This window comes from Sabethes cyaneus, chromosome 1, assembly GCF_943734655.1.
Source record: "Sabethes cyaneus chromosome 1, idSabCyanKW18_F2, whole genome shotgun sequence".
Taxonomy (NCBI): Eukaryota; Metazoa; Arthropoda; class Insecta; order Diptera; family Culicidae; genus Sabethes; species Sabethes cyaneus.
In genome coordinates, this window is record NC_071353.1 from 12564675 (window position 1) to 12583782 (window position 19108).

Below are 19108 nucleotides of genomic sequence, written 5' to 3' on the forward strand. Positions count from 1 at the left end.
CTTTAATCAATTAAGTGGTTTAGCGTCTAAAATCGATTTAAAACCTGATAATGTGTGTTGTGTCTCTTTTCCTTTCACGTTGTTTCACTTTTGCTTGTCTTTGCGTTCGATTTTATTCGATTATTTGTTGTTCTTTTGGTTTTTTTTTAATTTTCTACTTTCTAACGTATAGTTCGATTAACAGTTTATCCGATGGTTCCGAATTACATCACCTTGCATTTCTCCTTAAGACTAGCACTACCCTCGCCTTCCGCTCCACCCTCGGCACCAGCAGCAGCTGCACCTTCTTTCTTATTGGTTCCGTTCGCTTTATCTTTTGGTTTTTCTTTTTCCTTTTCCTTCTCTTTTTGTTGAGACTTTTCCTTCTCCTTAGCCTGCTGTTTTGCTTTTTCTTTCTTTTCCTTCAGCAGTTTCTCCTCTTTGGCTTGTTCCTTCATCATTTTCTTCTTGTTTTTCTTCTTGTTCTTCCCGTCTAGCTGCAGCGACACGTTGCGATTCTTCTCCATATTGAGCAATTCCTACCATGACAAAAACAACAGTTAAGACATACCGTTTCTTTGTTTGAGTAAACAACTAACCTGAAACAGCTCGGTTACGTTGTGGTTTTCCTTGGCCGAGGTCTCCATAAACGAGATTCCCCAGGTGGCAGCTTCCGTTTGGCCTTCGATGTTGGTCACTTCGCGCAGTTCCTCCGGTTCGTCGCACTTGTTGCCCACCAACATTACCGGTATCTGAGAGATTTCTTCTCCCTGACAAAAACGGAAACACAGGTTAATTAGAAAAAAAGCTTCCGCTGGAAGGCAGACGCGTGTTACCTTCAATTCACGTATCAAACTCCAGATGGGCTTCAGCTCCTCCAGGCTCTGCTTCGAGCAAACCGAGTAGACCAGAATGAAGGCGTGCCCCTTGGTGATTGATAGCCGTTGCATGGCCGGAAACTGGTGCGAACCGGTCGTATCGGTGATTTGCAGGGTGCATATGTTCTTGTTGCAACTGATTACCTGTGTGTTAGAAAGGATTTGGAGGTTAACGTGCAGATGCCTTTCAATGAGTTCTCTAATGATAACACATAAAAATTTGATTCCGGGCATTTTTCAAAATTGTCGTAAAAAATTAGTCAAAAGGTTTTAGAATTCCATATAACTTTTACGTGGGCATATTTAATGGATTTATGACAGGGAACATTTAAAAATATCCGAAGTCTCCTATTTTTTCAGAAAACTCCAAGAGAATTTTTCAAATTTTCTCCATTACCGAAACTTGTTACATAGACCAAGTGTCGTAGAACAAGTTTTAATGAAAATAGGTAGGATAGATGCTCCATTAGTTGCGCCACTAAACACAATATAACTTCATTGTTCTTGTTTATTGAGGTATATGCTTAAATTAATGCTTGTGGGATATAAATTTATAAAATTCATGGTATTTGTCACAAGGCAAGACAATTGCTTTTGTTGTACGAGAAGCTTTATAAAGAAAAAATTAATTTTCCGATTCAATTATATTGTACCAACAGTTGCGCTAATGTTTCGTTAATTAAGTTTGGTGTTCCTTTAATTGTGTTATTCCATATACATTGCTAGGTTGCTAAGTGAAAAAACATCGCAGTAAAACCCTATAGCCTATATGTAGCGCTTATAGTTGTACGCTCCAACTGCGCGTATAGTTGCGTTAGATTTTAGGAAATTGGCATTTTAGCAAACTACCAATACTTCTAAGAACCTGTTTTATATAATGAACGTAATTGTTTTATCTAAAATGCTACGGTGACGAAAATATGCATTAATAATTAATAGTAGCGCAACTATTGGTACTACCACAACTATTGGATCAACTATCCTATCAACAAATTTTGTCACCAATCCATAAAAAATATTTGGAAAAACCTTTTTTGACGAGATTTTTCACGGAAAAATCTAAAGAAAAACCAGACAAACTGTGTACGTCTCATGGAAAAACTTAGGACAATCTAGGCCAGCCATTTCTAAGCTTTTAGCGATAAAAATTTAATGAACGGTGTTGTTCCCGAGTCGGGGCTGGCAATCTCGTGTTGCCAACATTATACACACGAGTGATGCATGTTGGAGATTACAACCATCTGGCAACTCTGCCTATTCCTATATTGATACCTTTACACTATGGCGACATCCATTTAGTACGTCACGCAAATTTTGACCAAAATCAAACCCCCCTCCCCCCGTTGTCACATTTTGTCACACATTCGTGACCCACCCTGAGAAAGTACGTCACGTCACGGCAACCCCACCCCCCTTCACAACAAAAAAATTAAATATTCATTCCAACCTTTTTATTTAAAGCTATCAAATGAATTTCAGCAAATAAAAAAAGGAACATTTTCGAATTTATAAGTCATCGATTCACGGATTTGGAAAATGATCTCCAATTGCTGCAATCGGATACGCTTCGGAAGTCGCTGATGTGTCGTCGATTAATGTTTCGCGCATATGCACGCCCTTTACATCCATCCACTCAAATTCGACTGATCTAGTTGAAAGAATCAGGACTTCCTGCTGACGTCTTGCAGCAACACGCCTTGGAAGAACTTTTCTGACGGATTTTATCATTTTGTGTATTCATTCAATCGTGCAATCATTCAACACTACCTTAGATGCGAAATTTAATCCGCAAGTGGCACAAACTCTATCCTTCAGAGATAGCAGAGGGCAGTATAAATTATACCGAAAAACCTTAAAAGCAGCCGTGCAACTTCGGTATGAGTTTTTGTCCATCGATTGAATTCAGCACGAATATCAAGGGAAAACATTGCCATGGGTCTCTGGTAGCATCCCGTAACCCTTCAGGAGTTTGTGCGACTGCTATTTGCGGTTGCAAAAATCTTTTAGGCAGGACGGTACTCAAGCAGTTCTTCAGCGGTGTACTGCATATTCTGTAAAACCTTAATGGAGAGTTCATACTACATAGAATAAATGAGTTTTGTTCACACATATATGTTAAAAAAAAGTGTTCATTCAAAACATTTAACTATTAACTATTTCCATCAGTACGTTAATTTTATAGAAGCCATCAATAGTTGTATCTTAAAATGAAGGCTAAATTATAATTTCCCAAATAAATTTTCCATTTGATTTTTTTTCATGTGACGTCACATAACTTCATACCCCCCCTCCCCCCAGGTCACAAATCGTTACGATTAGGTCAACCCCCCCTCCACCCTATAAGCGTGACGTACTTTATGGATGCCCCCTATTAGGTTTTGCAAGGTGACGTCACGAATGAACCGAAATGAACGCAATAGATCATTACACGGGAGCTCCTACCACACTTTTTTGACAGCACTTGGTGGTTTGTTTACGTGGTGTTAAATTTTAAATTGAGTTTTCTATCTTTGTCCGGCAGATAATGATAGAAATTTATAGTTTTTATTGAAGAGAAAGTGCCTTATATGAATTTTACAGAAATTGATGCAGTAATCCTTCACGAAATTTCAAATCGAAACTGCTGGATGTGACAAAAACATGTAAACAAACCACCAAGTGGTGTCATTTGACGGCAAAATGACGTCATCGCAAAATGATCTATTCACCCATTTGACATCCACTCGTGGTTTGTTTACTATTTGTTAGGCGAACGCGATATGCATAAATTGGAATTAAACGTTTTGAAAGCGTATTATCCAGCAGTGTCACCCTCCAAACTACTCGGAATGGCAGTTTATATGCTTTTCTGACTTGCCGTTAAGGCCTTAAGCAATATTCAGTTTCAACCATGTTAACCCATGTTCCAAGTCCATGTAAACAAACCACTGATAGACGTCAAAGAAGTGAGGTTAAGCTCGCCCGTGCACAACCTTATAATGTGCAACTTGAACTGTCAAATGTATTTCCTCACGTGTGTTAATTAAACGTTTTTTCTCTCGATTATTAAAACCCGTTTTTCCGGTTTTTCTGTGGCCACCCGAACCCCATTTCAGGTTGTGCCGTTAACGCTAGAGATAGCTAAAGTTCGGCTGCTGGATGCTGAAACGAAACAGAGAGATATCGAGTGATGCACCCCGAGCGCAGCAGTGGAACAGCTGCTTTTTCCGGATCAACGCAACAACCGAAAAAGAAGAAAATAAAGTATTTCGGTTGTAAACAAGAAGGACATTGTCCGAGTGTCCGAAGAACGGCAACAGTGACAAAACAAGATCGAAGGCAAATATCACGCAAAAAGGCGGTGTGTGTTTTGTTGGGGTAAACCGAAGTTTTGCGTGCGATAAACATCGAGTGAACTATTTTATTGATGCTGGTTGTTCGGATTAGCTCCTAAACGACAGATATTCGATGATCTTGTGGCCGAGTATTCAGGTACGGTAAAAGTTACATCGCAAGTGTATGGTAACGAAATCTGTTACTTCCGAGGCCGGAGGGGCTTCGGCTAAGTTCACCCCAGGTTCCTGGTCGAACCACTGGGAACCGTGTAGGGGCTGGGCTCTTAAGATCTCTTTTCTCACTGGCTAGCTCAACCTTGAGAACGCGAAGGCTTTCAGGGTCGGCTCCGGGTCTACTTTCGGGATCAGGAGATCAAAACCATAAATTAAACTTTTACAATCTTTTATTAACCTAACTTTTTTCCCACTCTACTCACGATGCTGGGTTTGCTTTGATTGCTGCTACCGATGCTGTAGATCTGCCGACAGTTGCTGCTTGCGATGAACACCTCTGGCTACTGATCTGCTTCCTGCGACTGCAGGTGCGAAGTGTTACCTGCTCTGTAGATCTGCCTAACCCCGGCCCGTCACCGCCTCCCTATGAGCGCGTGTGACCTCAAAGGCGGAGGGAATCTATAATCGGTTCGGACTATCTGCTTCACCCCGGCCCGTCACCGCCTCCTCTGGAGCGCGTGTGACCTCAGAAGCGGGGGTTCGAACGCGGGTGCGTTTTTCCGAAGGATTTTGCCAATCACTCGTTGATCTACCGTCTAGGGGCTGCTAATCCACTTCAAGAACCACGGATCGTATATACAAATATCGTGCTATATAATAAGCACCACTTGCTTTAATAAGTTAAAGATTTTAACTAGTTTTTGTTGAATAGCTGGAGCTAATTAATTTTTGTTCTGACTTAGTGAACCATCTAATGGAAAGTGTCGGTAGCTCCACTGTCGCTGCAGGGAGAAACTCCTCATTCTATTTCCTGCCGTTTTCTAAGCCATTGAACTGACATTTTATTTCGTTTGGTGTTTGTAGAGTTGTGGATTATGTTTTCTATCGTTGCATCGTTGCAAGTGAAAATAAGTCACGGATCGGAAGTCGTCGCATGTGGATCGCGAGCCGGAATGCTTTATCGGCTAGACTTGTTCACTGATTGGAGTAGTAACAGTGAGTCGATGTTAATGTGTGGACGTATACCGAAAAGTCTCGAGCTGTGGCACCGTCGGTTTGGCCACCTCAACGCAAGAGCCCTCGAGAAGCTTGTTCGTGATGTAATGGTAATTGGACTAAAGCCAGACAGATACGGAAAAGATAGTGATATAATATGCGAGTCGTGCGTAAGCGGTAAACAGATGCGGAAGCCGTTTAGCATTCGTAAGGAAGAGCAATCGTCGCGTATTATCGAGCTAATTCACACTGATGTGTCCTGTAACGGCGCGCCGGTTGGACTAGGAGGCGTGAAATATTTCGTCACCTTTATCGACGATTGGAGTCACTTAACGATGGTGTTCCTGATTCAATCAAGTATGAAGCGTTGGTAACGGCTAAGTTTAATTAGATTTCCCGCTTACGATGCGATAACAGCGGTGAGTATAAAAGCAAATATTTTGAAAAATATTGTAAGCAGCAGGGGATACAGGTGGAGGTCAGCGAGCGGATGAACCGTACCTTGGCAGAGAAGGCCCGTTCTATGCTGGACGATTCCGGAATACATAAGCGTTTCTGGGGTCAGGCGGTTCAGATTGCGGCGTACCTGCTGAATCGTAGCCCTTCAAGTGCAGTAGATGAAAATAAAACACCGTCCGAGTTGTGGGAAAACAGTAAGCGAAATGTTGGTAAATTGCGAGCGTTTGGATGTCCCGTGTTCATTCATGCGCTGAACGTGCAGCGAAAGCTGGATGCGAAAGCATCGCAGGAAATTTTCATAGGATACGCTTACAACGGATATCGCATTTGGGATCCGAAACAGCGGAGTGTTCATGCTCGCGATGTGGACTTTTTGGAGTCTGCTGCCCATAAATGGAAGACAGTCACATCTGCAAAAACGTGTAACTTCGAAAAACGTTGGTGAAATCGCGACAATTTTTCTTTAGTATTGAAGCGATTATGAAAGTAAATCATCCAAATCGTCATAAAATCACTGGAATGTACATAACAAAATACTTTTGCCAGCATTTTGTCCACAAGTGACTTAAAATTTGTTCCAAAATTTAGAAAAACTGCCGAAGTTACTGATATGCGTTTATTTGTGCTTGAATAAGCAAGAATAAACGCGTAACAGTCACAGCATGCCTTGATCCTTGCGTTGCCGGTGACTCGACAGTGTTTTCGAGACCACGTGTTTTGATCATTCACGTGCAGTTTATAGTGGGGTCGCATGATGGGGTTTGTTCGACTCAGAAGCTGGTCGCTTTCCTGTGTGTCCGAAACACTCCCAGAACGTGGACGAGTATGACCAATGTGATCCCGGATACTATATGTGACAACAAATGAACTATTTCAAACTAGTTTTGCAATTTCGGTTACCGACTTAGAGATGTCACATGTTGTATTTTAATTTCAGAGACATTTTGAACTTTTTGTACCACTACCAATAGTCTAGATTTGTAAATCCGTGTACTTATAGGTGTCACATGATGGGTTTGTTGTGATTCAAGGTACTTCTATGTTCAAGTTCCATATATTCCGGAACTTGTTCCCACTATAACTTCGGAACCGTACATCCAATCCAAATTCTCTACAATAGTGTTCTTCTAGGGCATAAAATCTTCCGTTTGGTAGTTGTTACAGTCGAATCGTTCCAGGCATTTCCAAAAAACAGATGCTTATTGATATATTTTTACTGCTGTGACTGTTATGTGTTTATTTGTAATATGGGAAACTGATTCCGAATCAGATCAGGCGCAAGCGGAATGTTCCTGCATGGCACAAGGATTTCGACGTGAAGTATGCAGCGTACGCTCTAAATGCTACGAGTTACGTCGAGGACTTGCCGAATTCTTTGGCAGAAGCTCGGAAGCGAAGGATTGTGACAAGTGGGAGGCGGCAGTCAATGAGCAGATTAAGTCGTTAATGAAAAACCAGACTTGGAAATTGACGAAGCTGCCAAATGATCGTTCAGTGGTAACGAGCAAGTGGGTATTCAAGATTAAAAGAGGTATTGAAGAGGAATCAGATCGCTACAAAGCACGCTTGATAGTGAGAGGATTCAGCCAAAAATATGGATTCGATTACAGTGAGACCAACTCTTCGGTTGTTAAATTAGATACGCTGTGTATAGTTTTCGCCCTGGCTTGTTGCGAATAGATGGTTGTCCATCAAATGGACGTGAAGACGGCCTTCTTGAAGGGCCGTTAACAGAGAAAATCTACATGAAACAGCCCGAAGGTTTGGAACGTGGTAACGGGCTAGTGTGCCGTTTACAAAAGTCTCTGTATGGACTGAAGCAGGCTACGTGCGCGTGGAGCGAGTGTTTTCATGGCTTCGTGGTCGATCGTTTGGGGTTCAAGCGAAGTGAGAACGATCAGTGTTTGTACACGCGTAAATCTGCAAGTGGTTCCGTTATGATCGTGCGCTACGTGGATGACGTCATTGTTGTGGGTTCGTTGCTGAATATTGTAACTGCAGTGCAGGGTAGTCTATCAAAAGAGTTTGAGATGACTGATCTGGGAGCAATTAAGTGCTTTCTCGGTATGCGCGTTGATTACGATATGAAAGAAGGCGAAATGCGAATCAGCCAACAACAGTATCTTGAAAATATTCTCCGTCGATTCAGGATGGATGATTGCAAGCCGATGGCGACTACAATAGAAAATCACTAGAAGTTGACGAAAGGAGAAGCAAAAGATCGCACGAAGGAACCGTATCGTGAGTTAGTAGAATGCCTAACGTATGCATCTTTAACTACCAGACCAAATCTTGCTGCAGCTGTGAATTTCTTTAGCCAACATCAAAGCTGTCCACTGACGTTCACTGGGTGCACTTGAAAAGAGTGCTGCGATACATATCGGGAACTCTGAATTATGGTTTGATCTACAAGGGCGACAAAGCGGTTCGAGACATGGAAATATTTCCTGATGCTGAATGGGCGAACGATCCGTGCGACAGGCGAGAGGCGATCGGTTAGTGGATGTATCTTCAAGACTTTCGGGTGTCTAGTGAACTGGATTACACGAAAACAGCAAACTGTGTCGTTGTCGTCGACCGAAGCTGGGAGATTTGGGCATTTGTGTGTAAGTGAGCCAGTGAGCCTTGTAGATGTGAAGTTTCATTTCGTGCGAGATCTGATTCGTTCGGGAAAGATTGAGCTGAGTTACGTGCCCTCGGCTGATCAACATGCAGACATGATGATAAAAGGTTTTCCGGTAGCAGTTTTTCGGCATCATCGAGCGAGCGTTGGTCTCGCAGTTTGCAGCGGTTGAGCAGGGGTGTTGGAGATAACAACCGTCTGCTAACTCTGCCTATTCGTATATCGCACGTTCCTGCTAGGCGACCATGTTTTTGCAGTCAACATCTAACCATTTGCGTAAATGAAACAGCATGACACCGCTATACGTTCTGTTCGTTTCACTCTGCAAAGCCGGTATGCTGACAGATGGGTAGTATTTTCAAATCTTAGCCAGATTTTTGCAAATAAACCACGCCGGCAGTAGATGTTGGCTACGGTCAAACACATTGAGTAGGGATAGGGTTGCCAGTTCCTTGGTATATTGATACCTTTACACTATGTACAACTTGAAAAAATCCGTTTTCCCGTTCCGTTCAATGCAAACCGCCGAAGCCCGTAACCCTGGTTACCGCATAATTTGTAAAACAAACAATCAAAGCAACTGGGGGTGAAAATTTTCATTACTTTCAAGAACTTTCGTTGAGAGAGATTAAGAATTAACCCTTTATAAGGCAGTGGCAACTATATTGCCACCCACGAAAAATATTGTTTTTGTTTCTCTAACAATATCGGTTTAGGTTATTATGCACTCAATAGGTTCTGATAACCTTTGGCAACATTCTCAATGTTTTCAAATCGCCGAATTTGTAAAAATGATAATTTGCGAGTCACTTTTATGAAAACAAATCTTGATTTTTGATTGTCAACAGTAAATTTGGCTTAAATTAGGGTTGCCAAGTCTGAAAATTACAAAAATCGGTTGATCAGTCCAGTTTTCCAGGGGGGGGGGGGTTGTAGTGGCGCAAAAAAATGCGTTGGTTGAAATTTTTACCCAAAATTTCAGTTTGTACACTTTAAGAGCATTTTGAGTAGTTTGAACCAAGTTTTACTAATTTACAGGTAGAATAATTTAAGAGTGCATATTACCGCTAGAAGCAACGTATTATCACTGCAAAACTGGCTATCTTCAATGTTCCACTGCTCAGGATTGCTAATAATATCAGAAAATTTAGCAAATCAGGCAAAAAGTACAAATCCGGCTTTATATTCCGGAAAACCGGCCTTTTTGCCGGATTGACCGACCACCGGCTTTGCAAGTAAAAAACCGGTCGGGCCGGCCAAAAACCGGCCACTTGGCAACCCTAGCTTAAATTCGTAGAAAAACCAATAAATTGGAAACTTTTTGGATGGTAATATTCCATTTACGAAATTTTGTGATAGATTATGTGGATTTATCCAAAAACTTATAATATTCGAATATACGAAAACATGTTTTTTGGGTTTAACGGGCAGCGACAAGCATATTGCCACCAACGTTTTACGGTAGACGGGCAGTGGCAACTATATTGCCACCAACTTTTTCAAGTTTTCCAGCTATTTTTTCAGCAAAAGAAGCTAAATGTTATCAAATACTTCGTATAGTTGTAGAATTAAATGGTTAAACTTGATCAATTTCTTAAAAATGATCCTGCGAGACAGTGGCAAAAATATTTCACCAACGTTTTACGCCAGACAGGTAGCGGCAACTATATTGCCACCAATGTTTTGGTCTGAACGAGCAGTGGCAACTATATTGTCACCATTTTTTTCAAGTTTTTCAGTTATTTTTTCAACAAAAAGTATATTAATGGGTTCTCCCGAATGTGAACATTATGTTTTGATGAAATTTGTGTTAATTCTACACGTAGTTGCCACGGTCTTATAAAGGGTTAAGAGAGCTCTAAAAGAAATTACTAGTTACTGCCTGCGATTGTTCTATATTAAATTACTGGAACATAGAAGATCGTGAATTTGTAAAACAGAAGCCTTGAAGTCGCTGTTCTGAAGAACTATCCTGCGTCCACATTTTTGGCCCTTCTTTCCGAGCTATGGGAAAACTTTGTCCTGCTGCCTACTAGCGCCTACATTTTTGTAGACCTACATTTTACATTATTATTCGAGGAACAGTTTTGTACAAAATTTTGCACGCTGAAGTAAAACGGCCAAAAGTTAAAAAAATTGAAACATTTGTTTTGTTCGCGTGTTTTTAACTTTTAATGCTGAAAATGTCGTTGTTTCGTTACTTTTTGTTCTTACGTTGTTATACCCAAAAAACATTTTTGCTGTATAATTGCTTATTAAACGCTTTATTCCTGAACATTAGCTGTATAACGGTTGAATAATCTACTGTTCACTGTTAGTGCTAGGTAAACGGACTCGTTGACGTAGAACTACGAGTGTAGGTACAATTCGACAATACGTGGTATTTTACAAGTGTTCAACGGTTTGTTTCCCAAATTTATAATTTACTATATTGTTAACAAACACCTTGAAATATCATTTTTATCAATTTTCATGTCATTTGTATCAACTGCTTATTTTCAGAGTTTTTAGATCTACTTATGAAACCACTGCATCCTGCCGTTGTTGAACGGTATTTGTTTATTGGTTTAAGGAACTTTCTCAAAACATATAATAATAGTTATTAGACCTTTTGGTTAAATAAAAATAAAGAATTAATCTGCGTCAACATTTACAACATTGATTCGCATGCGTCGTGTTTTTCGAAAATTGCTGAAACCACCCATAAGGATGATTTCGACTCATTAATAAAACGAGGGGTGGCAACTTGGCAAGTAGTCACTCGATTGACATCACACGGTGTGTGTTGTTTCCATTAATGAGGGAATCCCAGTTGGTGATGCTTTTTTCAATGTTGCTTTACTTTCGCCGTTTGACGGAGACGGATCTGCATTGGCATTTTTGGTTATTTTCATACATTATAGCAATATGTATAGTCAAAAATGCGAAGCAACTAACTGACGCAGCTCTTTGAGAGATCTTTGATTCTTCACTATGAGAATTGCTACGTCAAATCACATGCCTGAATATTCCTCGTTTTCTACCACATTTTCATACATTCTTAGAATTATCGATTTAATCGGTTGAGAAGAAGGGATGGTTGCTCTTTTCTATGATATCATTTTTACGTTCAGGGCATCAATTTGGTTTAGCTTGAATGTTCAAATGATAAAATTGATTGAAGAGAGAGGGTAGCTTTACACTTTCACAACATTGTTGACTTTCAGAACATCAACTTGGTCTATTCGAAACGTATTGCTCCTCACCTCTTGGACGGAAAAGCTTTGTAGCTTTTTAATTCTAATGTTAAGGTAGTTGAATTCACAAGTGTATAAACTTGCTGTCGTGGGCCTGGGAAGCAAAATCATGCTTACATGTGGTTGGTTGACTCGTTAACTCTTAACAATGATTGATATTTATGCTTATTTAAATAGTGATTTTACCAATTCTTATTATTTTTGCTATATCATTCAATGCTTAGACAAATTTCTGATTGATTGATGCAAATATCTTCAAAATCCATTGAAAAATAACTCAGCCATGAGCGTGTAAAACGTAACCACTTTTCGTTACATGTTCATTTCTCGTACTTACAAAATGCACCCTAATATAGAAAACAAAAATGTAGTTCTACGTTAAAAGATTTAAACATGATACAAAAAGTGATACAAAAATGGTACAAGCAATACAAAGAAAATGGTAAAAACATACAAATACAAATAGTGAATTGTTTTCAGATAATTTTTTTCCAAAACTGTTTCACTATGAAAAAATGGTTTTTTAAATCACAAAAAATGACAAAATTCACACTCTCGTTTTGCTGATTAACGTAAAAATCTCGTTAGACATTTAGATTGTCTTCGTGACAGTATCCACTAACTCCAGTCGAAATCGAAAGCAATTCGTTAAAAAGCGGAGCCAACTTAGCTACGTCCATACAGAATGAATAACATTAGAATACATTACGTATGCTAAAACAAACCCTTGAAGCACTGGTTTAAATTTTACCCATCGCTGAAAATAACCGTCCGTCTCCACCGAACGGCGAAAGTAAAGCGACATTGAAAAAAAAGCATCGCCAACTGGGATTCTCTCATTCATGCAAACAGTACACACCGTGTGATGTCAATCGAATGACTACTTGCCACCACCCTTGTTTTATCAATGAAACGGAATCATCCTTTAGCGGAAAGCAGCATTACCTACTAACACAAGCGCAATAACTGCGCTGCGGCAGAAAAGTAGGTTCGTTATAAAGCGCTGTAAGGTGGCGAAATGTGCATATTTATCCACTGCTGTTTATTTTCCACCGAACGCATAACCTTTATCAACCGTCTTGACACGCACTGGTGAACTTTCCGTTTCCCCCACAACACGCACTGGTGCCACAATTGCAATACAAACAACTTCCTGCCCCACCGCACCGTCGCGGTGCACCGTTCGTTGCTGTCATGTTTCGGTATGTAAGTCCTGCTCTCGCAAACCGCTGCGCTCGTCAAAAGGACATGTGTTGAGGTGGACAGTCATTACCATGACACACAGTACCTGCACATATTACGCCTACTAAAGGCTGTTGCCGGGGCTGTAGTACAGTACCTGATGCACTTTGATTGAATGACACACTGTATGAATGCCCTACCACCTACCACCCCCCACCCATTCCCACAACCCGCAGTATATTCCGTACCTGCCTGTAAGTGTCCTCAATAGTCGGTATGTAGCTCTCCCGGAATGTTCCTTTGATAAACCGGAGAACCAGTGAACTTTTCCCGACACCTCCAGCACCGAACACCACCTACGAGAGCAATAGATCAAATAAGACACTTTTCGCAGTCAAATTAGGCGTTTTTCACCGTTTAAAACGGAAAATTACTCACCACTCGGTAGTCGTTGCTCTGCTCTGGCATTTTTATATTTTGTAGAATCTTCTTGTTATTCCTATCATCACCCATTTTTGCCGCAGTTGGTTAATTTCGGTGGGATGAGGGGAAAGAAAGTTTTCCTGCTGGTGGTGGGGCGGAGAGAAAAGAGCGACGCTAGGCAACGGACAACAACGACGGCAATGGCTAGGGCTACTCAGCAAGGCTAACCGTATGTTCGAAGAACAACCCTATAGGCACAACCGAACCCGAGCCCGAATCCAAGCAGCCGCGTTTCGGAATCGTGTTTCGCCGCGGATGCGTTCTGATACGTATGATAGCTGTATGTGTATGTGTATATGTTTAAACGACACTCACGATTAATCGCACTTATGATTTTACTGCTTTCACTTTCCTGTGTAAAGCCCCTAGGGCGATTTCCTTGTTTTATTTTTTCGTTCTCCTGCGGTCAACGAGTGGTTTGCTTTGTTTGACAAAGTTTTTGCATATTTCCCAAAAATCGGTATCTTATTCACTATCAACCGTCGCAACAGTAAAGAATATATCATATGCTCAACATCACTTAACAACAGAACAAAAAAGATTCCGGTGCTTTTGATCCCCCTTCCGTTTATTTCTTGTTATTTTTTTTCTTTTATGCTTTGCTTTTTAAAATTCGATGTTTGTTTAAGGACGAATGTGTATAGTGGAGCCACGTTCCGCTAGTTGTTTCTTCGATTCGTTGGGGCACCCTCTAATGTCCGTTTTTAACTTTCACCGCACACTTTCGCGGGGATTGCCCCTTCTATCGATCACGGAAACACTGCTGAGGCTTTTGCATACGCTTAACTCTGGGTCAGTTCGAAGATCGTGTCTCGCTGCATAGTTATGCTCGTTTATTCGTGTATTTTCGAAATTCATTTACTGCTTCTCCATCGCCCAGGATGATGTTTGTATTATTCGCTGTCGATAATTTCTCTTAACAATCAGGCATCCTTGTTGCTTTTTGTGTGTGAAAATTTTGACTCCCTTTCAGGCGGTGGTTTTTCTTTCAATTAACATTTTTCCGTTGTTTCGCCTCGCAGCTTTTGCAATTACTCTTCGCTGTAAAAGCAACAACGAACAGCTTCCGTAAATTTAATCACTTGCAATTTATTTTCCTCGGTAGAAGACAACTTTTTTGTTTCGATTCTTATTTACACGACACACAAACGGTTGCTTGGTAAACTAAAAAACTTGTTACTCGACAGACACACAATGAATAGTCAACAATTCTCGGTCGCAGCGTTCAGTGGATTTACTTATCCGATTTTTTGATACTTCTTGGCGATTCCTATTTGGTAGAGTAGTAAGAGAAGAAAATTATTGAACATCGAAGATTTTTGCTTCTCCAATGGTGGATGACTTTTTCGCTGATGGCTCTGGCCGAGGCTGAAACTGCGATGATGTATTAGTATACTCTTATCGAAAACGTAAGTACCTTTAGGATATCCCGACAACATCACTCACATTGCCTTGCGTTCTTCTAACCTGCGCGGGTGAGTGATATGGATGTCGTGTGTCGTCGGAAAAGCCACACCGTATGCAACACCATCATGGCACGGCATGGGCAGCCCCAATTCAGTGTAGGTGTGTTAGTGTGTGGGTGGCAAAGAAAAGCTAACTGAAAGCACGCACACGCCCCGGCGCCATCCGACTGGATAGTTCACGGATAAAAAGGAGCGTGCTCCATTCGGGCGAGGGCACACACTATCGCCCACTAATATCGTTTTCACAGGTAGGGAAAGCGTGATTAGAAATATTCGATTTGACCGGTAAATTGTTTTTTAGTAATAAATATCTACTTACAATGAATTCGAATAAAAAGCAAAAATTATCAGTCACAGTAAGCGCCGCCAGGGAAAGCATGTTTTGTTGTTGTTTTGTTTTTTGTTTTGTTTTTGTTTTATTTTCGATTTTCTCCAGCTTTTCCCTTTGTTATGAAAGTTATGCTAGTTGATTAAATTTGTTAACAAGGTAAAGGCTTACGACTGTTAGATTGGTTGTGAACAGGAAGAATCGACAAAACAAAAAGATCCTCCGAAGTAAAAGTTAAATGTTTTGAAAAGACAATAGGTATTTTCTATCAACAGGACGTCATAAAAATGTGTTTTTAGAACCTCTAAAAAATATTTCATTAAATTTTCATTAAAAATTTCATTAAAAGTCATCATAAAGACAAATAAAAGTTTTGCTTTTCAATGATAACTTTTAGCGCGTGTCTCCCAAAATCAGCGAGCTTCTTTCCACAAAAACTATTGGCCGGCAAAGTAGGTTCGTTTTTCTGCTTGAATACGCCGCTAAATCTCCTTGGTTTCCGCGATCACCAGGCATCCCAAAAATACGAACTCATCTAGCACTTCTGGTTCGTCGATTATCGTCTTGTATTCTTGCAACTCGCCCTGCCCTTCGCTTCCGTCCAGCTTTAGCCACCTTTTGAATATTGGGTTCGACATAGAGCTGCGCGAGTTCATGGTTCATGCTCCGCCTCCATACTCCGTTCTCCTGTACGCCGCAGAAGATCGTTCTTAGCACTGGTCTTTGACTAACTCCGAGCACTTGCAGGTCCTTCTCGAGCCCGCAAAGAACAACCAGTCTAAAAAGCGTCTTGTACACGATGCACTTCGTACGGGGACTTAGTCTGTTCGACCGCACCTGCTTATGAAGCCCATAGTAAGCACGACTTCCGCTGATAATACGCCTCCCTAATCGCACGACTGGTGTCATTGTCCGCTGTTACTAGTAAGTCTCCGGTTGAACCACCGCCACAGATGTTTTGCCGATTATATCCATTTTATCGGCAAAGCAGACGAATTGACTGGATTTGTTAAAAATCGTGCCCCGCATGTTGATATCCGCTCGGTTCATGACATCTTGTTGCGCAAGCATGAGACACCATTACCTTGATGAAGCCCTTTGTGTGATTTTTATGAACTCAACAATCCACCGAAATCCGAGCACATGACTGTGTGTTGATTAGCTTCCTGGGAAAGCTATTTTCGTCCATGATTTTCCATTGCTCTTTTCGGACGATGATATCATACGCGGCTTTGAAGTTAACGAACAAATGGTGGATGGGAACTTCGTTCTTGACCGTCCTTCAACGAGATCGGCTTGATAAATTCCCACAAATCTGTTCGCAATTGGCGATAGACGGGGAACTTTGTAGGCGGCAAAAGCCTTCAAAGCCGAACAGCATGATGGCCTCCTTAACTTCGCCTATCGTTTATTCGCCTATTCTCCGTTTATTGTAACTTCGAAATTGCTTTTTCTGCCGCCATCGCTCTCTGCCTGGGCGCCATTCAGCTGTACATCGACAAAGCTGCTTCCATCTTTCGGTCACCTCACGATCGTCCGTCGAAATACTGACTGTCATTCTTATTCCGACACATTTCGGCTCGCGGCACAAAGCTGTCATCCGTTCAGTTTGTGGTAGAACTTTCACATTTCCTGGGAACGATGCAGCCGCTCCAATTCCGCATACGCATCAACTACTCGGAAAATTCGGTTTCGTTGCATCCTTTTCTGTTTGTGTCTTTTCACATTATGTCGTGTGGCACTGCGCATCTTGGCCGCTCGCGCAGCGTTTCCTCGTTTCCTCCTTATCCATCATCCTGCTACACAACAAACATCTTTGGTTTAAGAATAACTTATTCAACTATTGTAAAGCTAACTGCCGTGGAGTAATTGCTTGATAAGCTATTATGCAACAAAACTATTACTTGGGTACATTCATCGTCAAACCAATCGTTCCATTGATGCCGTACCACATGCTCTATGAAGCTGTCCGCTACAATGTTGCAACAGTCCTCGAGAGGAGCGTCATCCAGCTCATTGTTTTCCGGCAGCGCAGCTTCGAATGAAAGCACGAAGCTTTCGGCGACGTCTAGCTACTTCAGCCGCGCGAGATTTAACCGAGGCTGGCGTCAGTCCCGAATGTTGTTCACAATAGAGAGTTTTGGGCGCATTTTAATCATCACTAGGTAGTGGTCCGAGTCAACGTTAGGGCTTCGATAGGATCCGACGTGAATGATGTCTGAGAACTGCCGACAGTCGATCAAAACGTGATCGATCTGTGAATCTGTCTGATTTGGTGACCTCCAGGTGTATACAAGTATACTTGTATAGGAGTCTATGCTGGAAGAAGGTACTACGTACGGCCATCTTCTTGGAGGCGGCAAAGTCGATAAGTCTCATTTCCTCAGTTAGCTCAGTGTGTGTGCGCTGAACTCTCCAATCACCGGTTTGTGTTCCGCCAACTTCAGCATTGAAATCCCTAATAACGATCTTGATATCATGTTTTGGGCAGCGGTCATATTCACGCTCCAACTGCGCGTAAAATTCACCCTTTTCGTCATCGGTACTTCTGAGGTGAGGGCTGTGCCCGTTGATGATGCTTATATTGAAGAATCGGCTCTTGATTCTCAACCAGTACATTCCAGGATTGATTGGCCACCATCCAATCACCCGTTTCCGCATCTCGTCCGTCACTATGAAAGCTATACCAACTCGTCTGTGTTGTCGCAACTCTGGTAGATGGTATGTCCATCTCTGAACGTACGTACCGTTGAGTCCTTCCAACACACCTCCTGCATCTATGCAGGTTGCTTAAAAGTTACTTCGAGAGCCGGACGCTAGTGTACGACACGACAAAGTGACAACGGGTGTTCCACAGCTCTGGAATGCTATGTGCGATGGGATGCTGAGGCTCGAACTACCCACTGGGGTCGAGATCACTGGCTTCGCCGATGATATCGTCCTTACAGTGGTAGGCGAGTTTCTAGAGGAGGTGGAAATGCTGGCATCGGACGCCATAAGCATAATAGAGGGTTGGATGGCGGGCGTCAATCTGCGATTGGCCCACCACAAGACGGAAGCGGTGATGATCAGCAACCGCAAGTCGGCCTTAGAGGCCAAAATAATCGTTGGAGGACAGGTGATTGTCTCCAAACGAAGTGTGAAATACCTGGGTGTTATGGCAGACAACAGGCTGAACTTCACCAGCCATGTGGATTATGGGCCCTATTCTGTAAGTCACGTCGAGTGTCACTTTGCTCGACTAGTCGACTTTTAGTATTATGTAAGTCACACGCGACCTGGTTTTGTCGAGTAACTCGACTGAGTCCACCGCCAAAAAGCTAGTGACTAAACGGTTAGCAAGTGACGCCTGAGCTAGCTTTGTTTTGGGTGTGCATTGAGCCGCTATGCTGCCCGTTCTTCTTGCACTCGACAGTGACTGAATCGAGCCGAGTTGCTCGACGTGACTTACAGAATAGGGCCCTATGCTTGTGGTAAAGCGTCAACGACGGTTACTGCGCTGTTCAATATCATGCCGAAGAGACGCCTGATGGCCAGCGTTGCCACGTCGGTGCTACGGTATAGTGCGAAGGCATGGGCCCCGGCTTTGGACAGTAAGCGCAATCAGGCATGTCTTAACAAGGTGTTCAGGCTCTTGGCATTGCGCGTTCCGTGCGGCTACCGTACCATATCATTGGATGCGATCGGGGTTATTGCAGCCATGATTCCCATATGCATACTTCTAGGTGAGGACATCGAGTGTTATCCAGCTTTTTACGCGCTATAATTATGGCCGCTATAAATTGTGTTCGTAATATGCCAACAATCTTTTTGACAACTCTGCATACATCAAATCTGGCACTTTTCTCTTGCAACACTACCGTGCTCTTTCTTTCGTTTACGTCAAAGAAGGAGAGCAAAAATGTGCGAAAGGTAAACAAAACTATTGCTCTCCTTCTTTTGCGTAAACGAAAGAAAGAGCAACACTGCCGTACATGAGAAGAGTGCCCA

At 42.0% G+C, this 19108-nt stretch overlaps 1 protein-coding gene across 1 annotated transcript; it reads right to left on the minus strand.

Annotated features, from left to right (window-relative positions):
• Positions 1-203: 203 nt before the first annotated feature.
• On the minus strand, positions 204-13390 carry LOC128732676 (GTP-binding protein Di-Ras2). Its single transcript, XM_053825965.1, has 5 exons — positions 13280-13390; positions 13090-13197; positions 816-1001; positions 579-749; positions 204-518 (listed from the first exon to the last, which is right to left on the minus strand). Exons 1-5 carry the CDS (start codon positions 13352-13354, stop codon positions 204-206), a joined length of 855 nt encoding a protein of 284 aa, XP_053681940.1. The 5' UTR covers positions 13355-13390.
• Positions 13391-19108: the final 5718 nt, after the last annotated feature.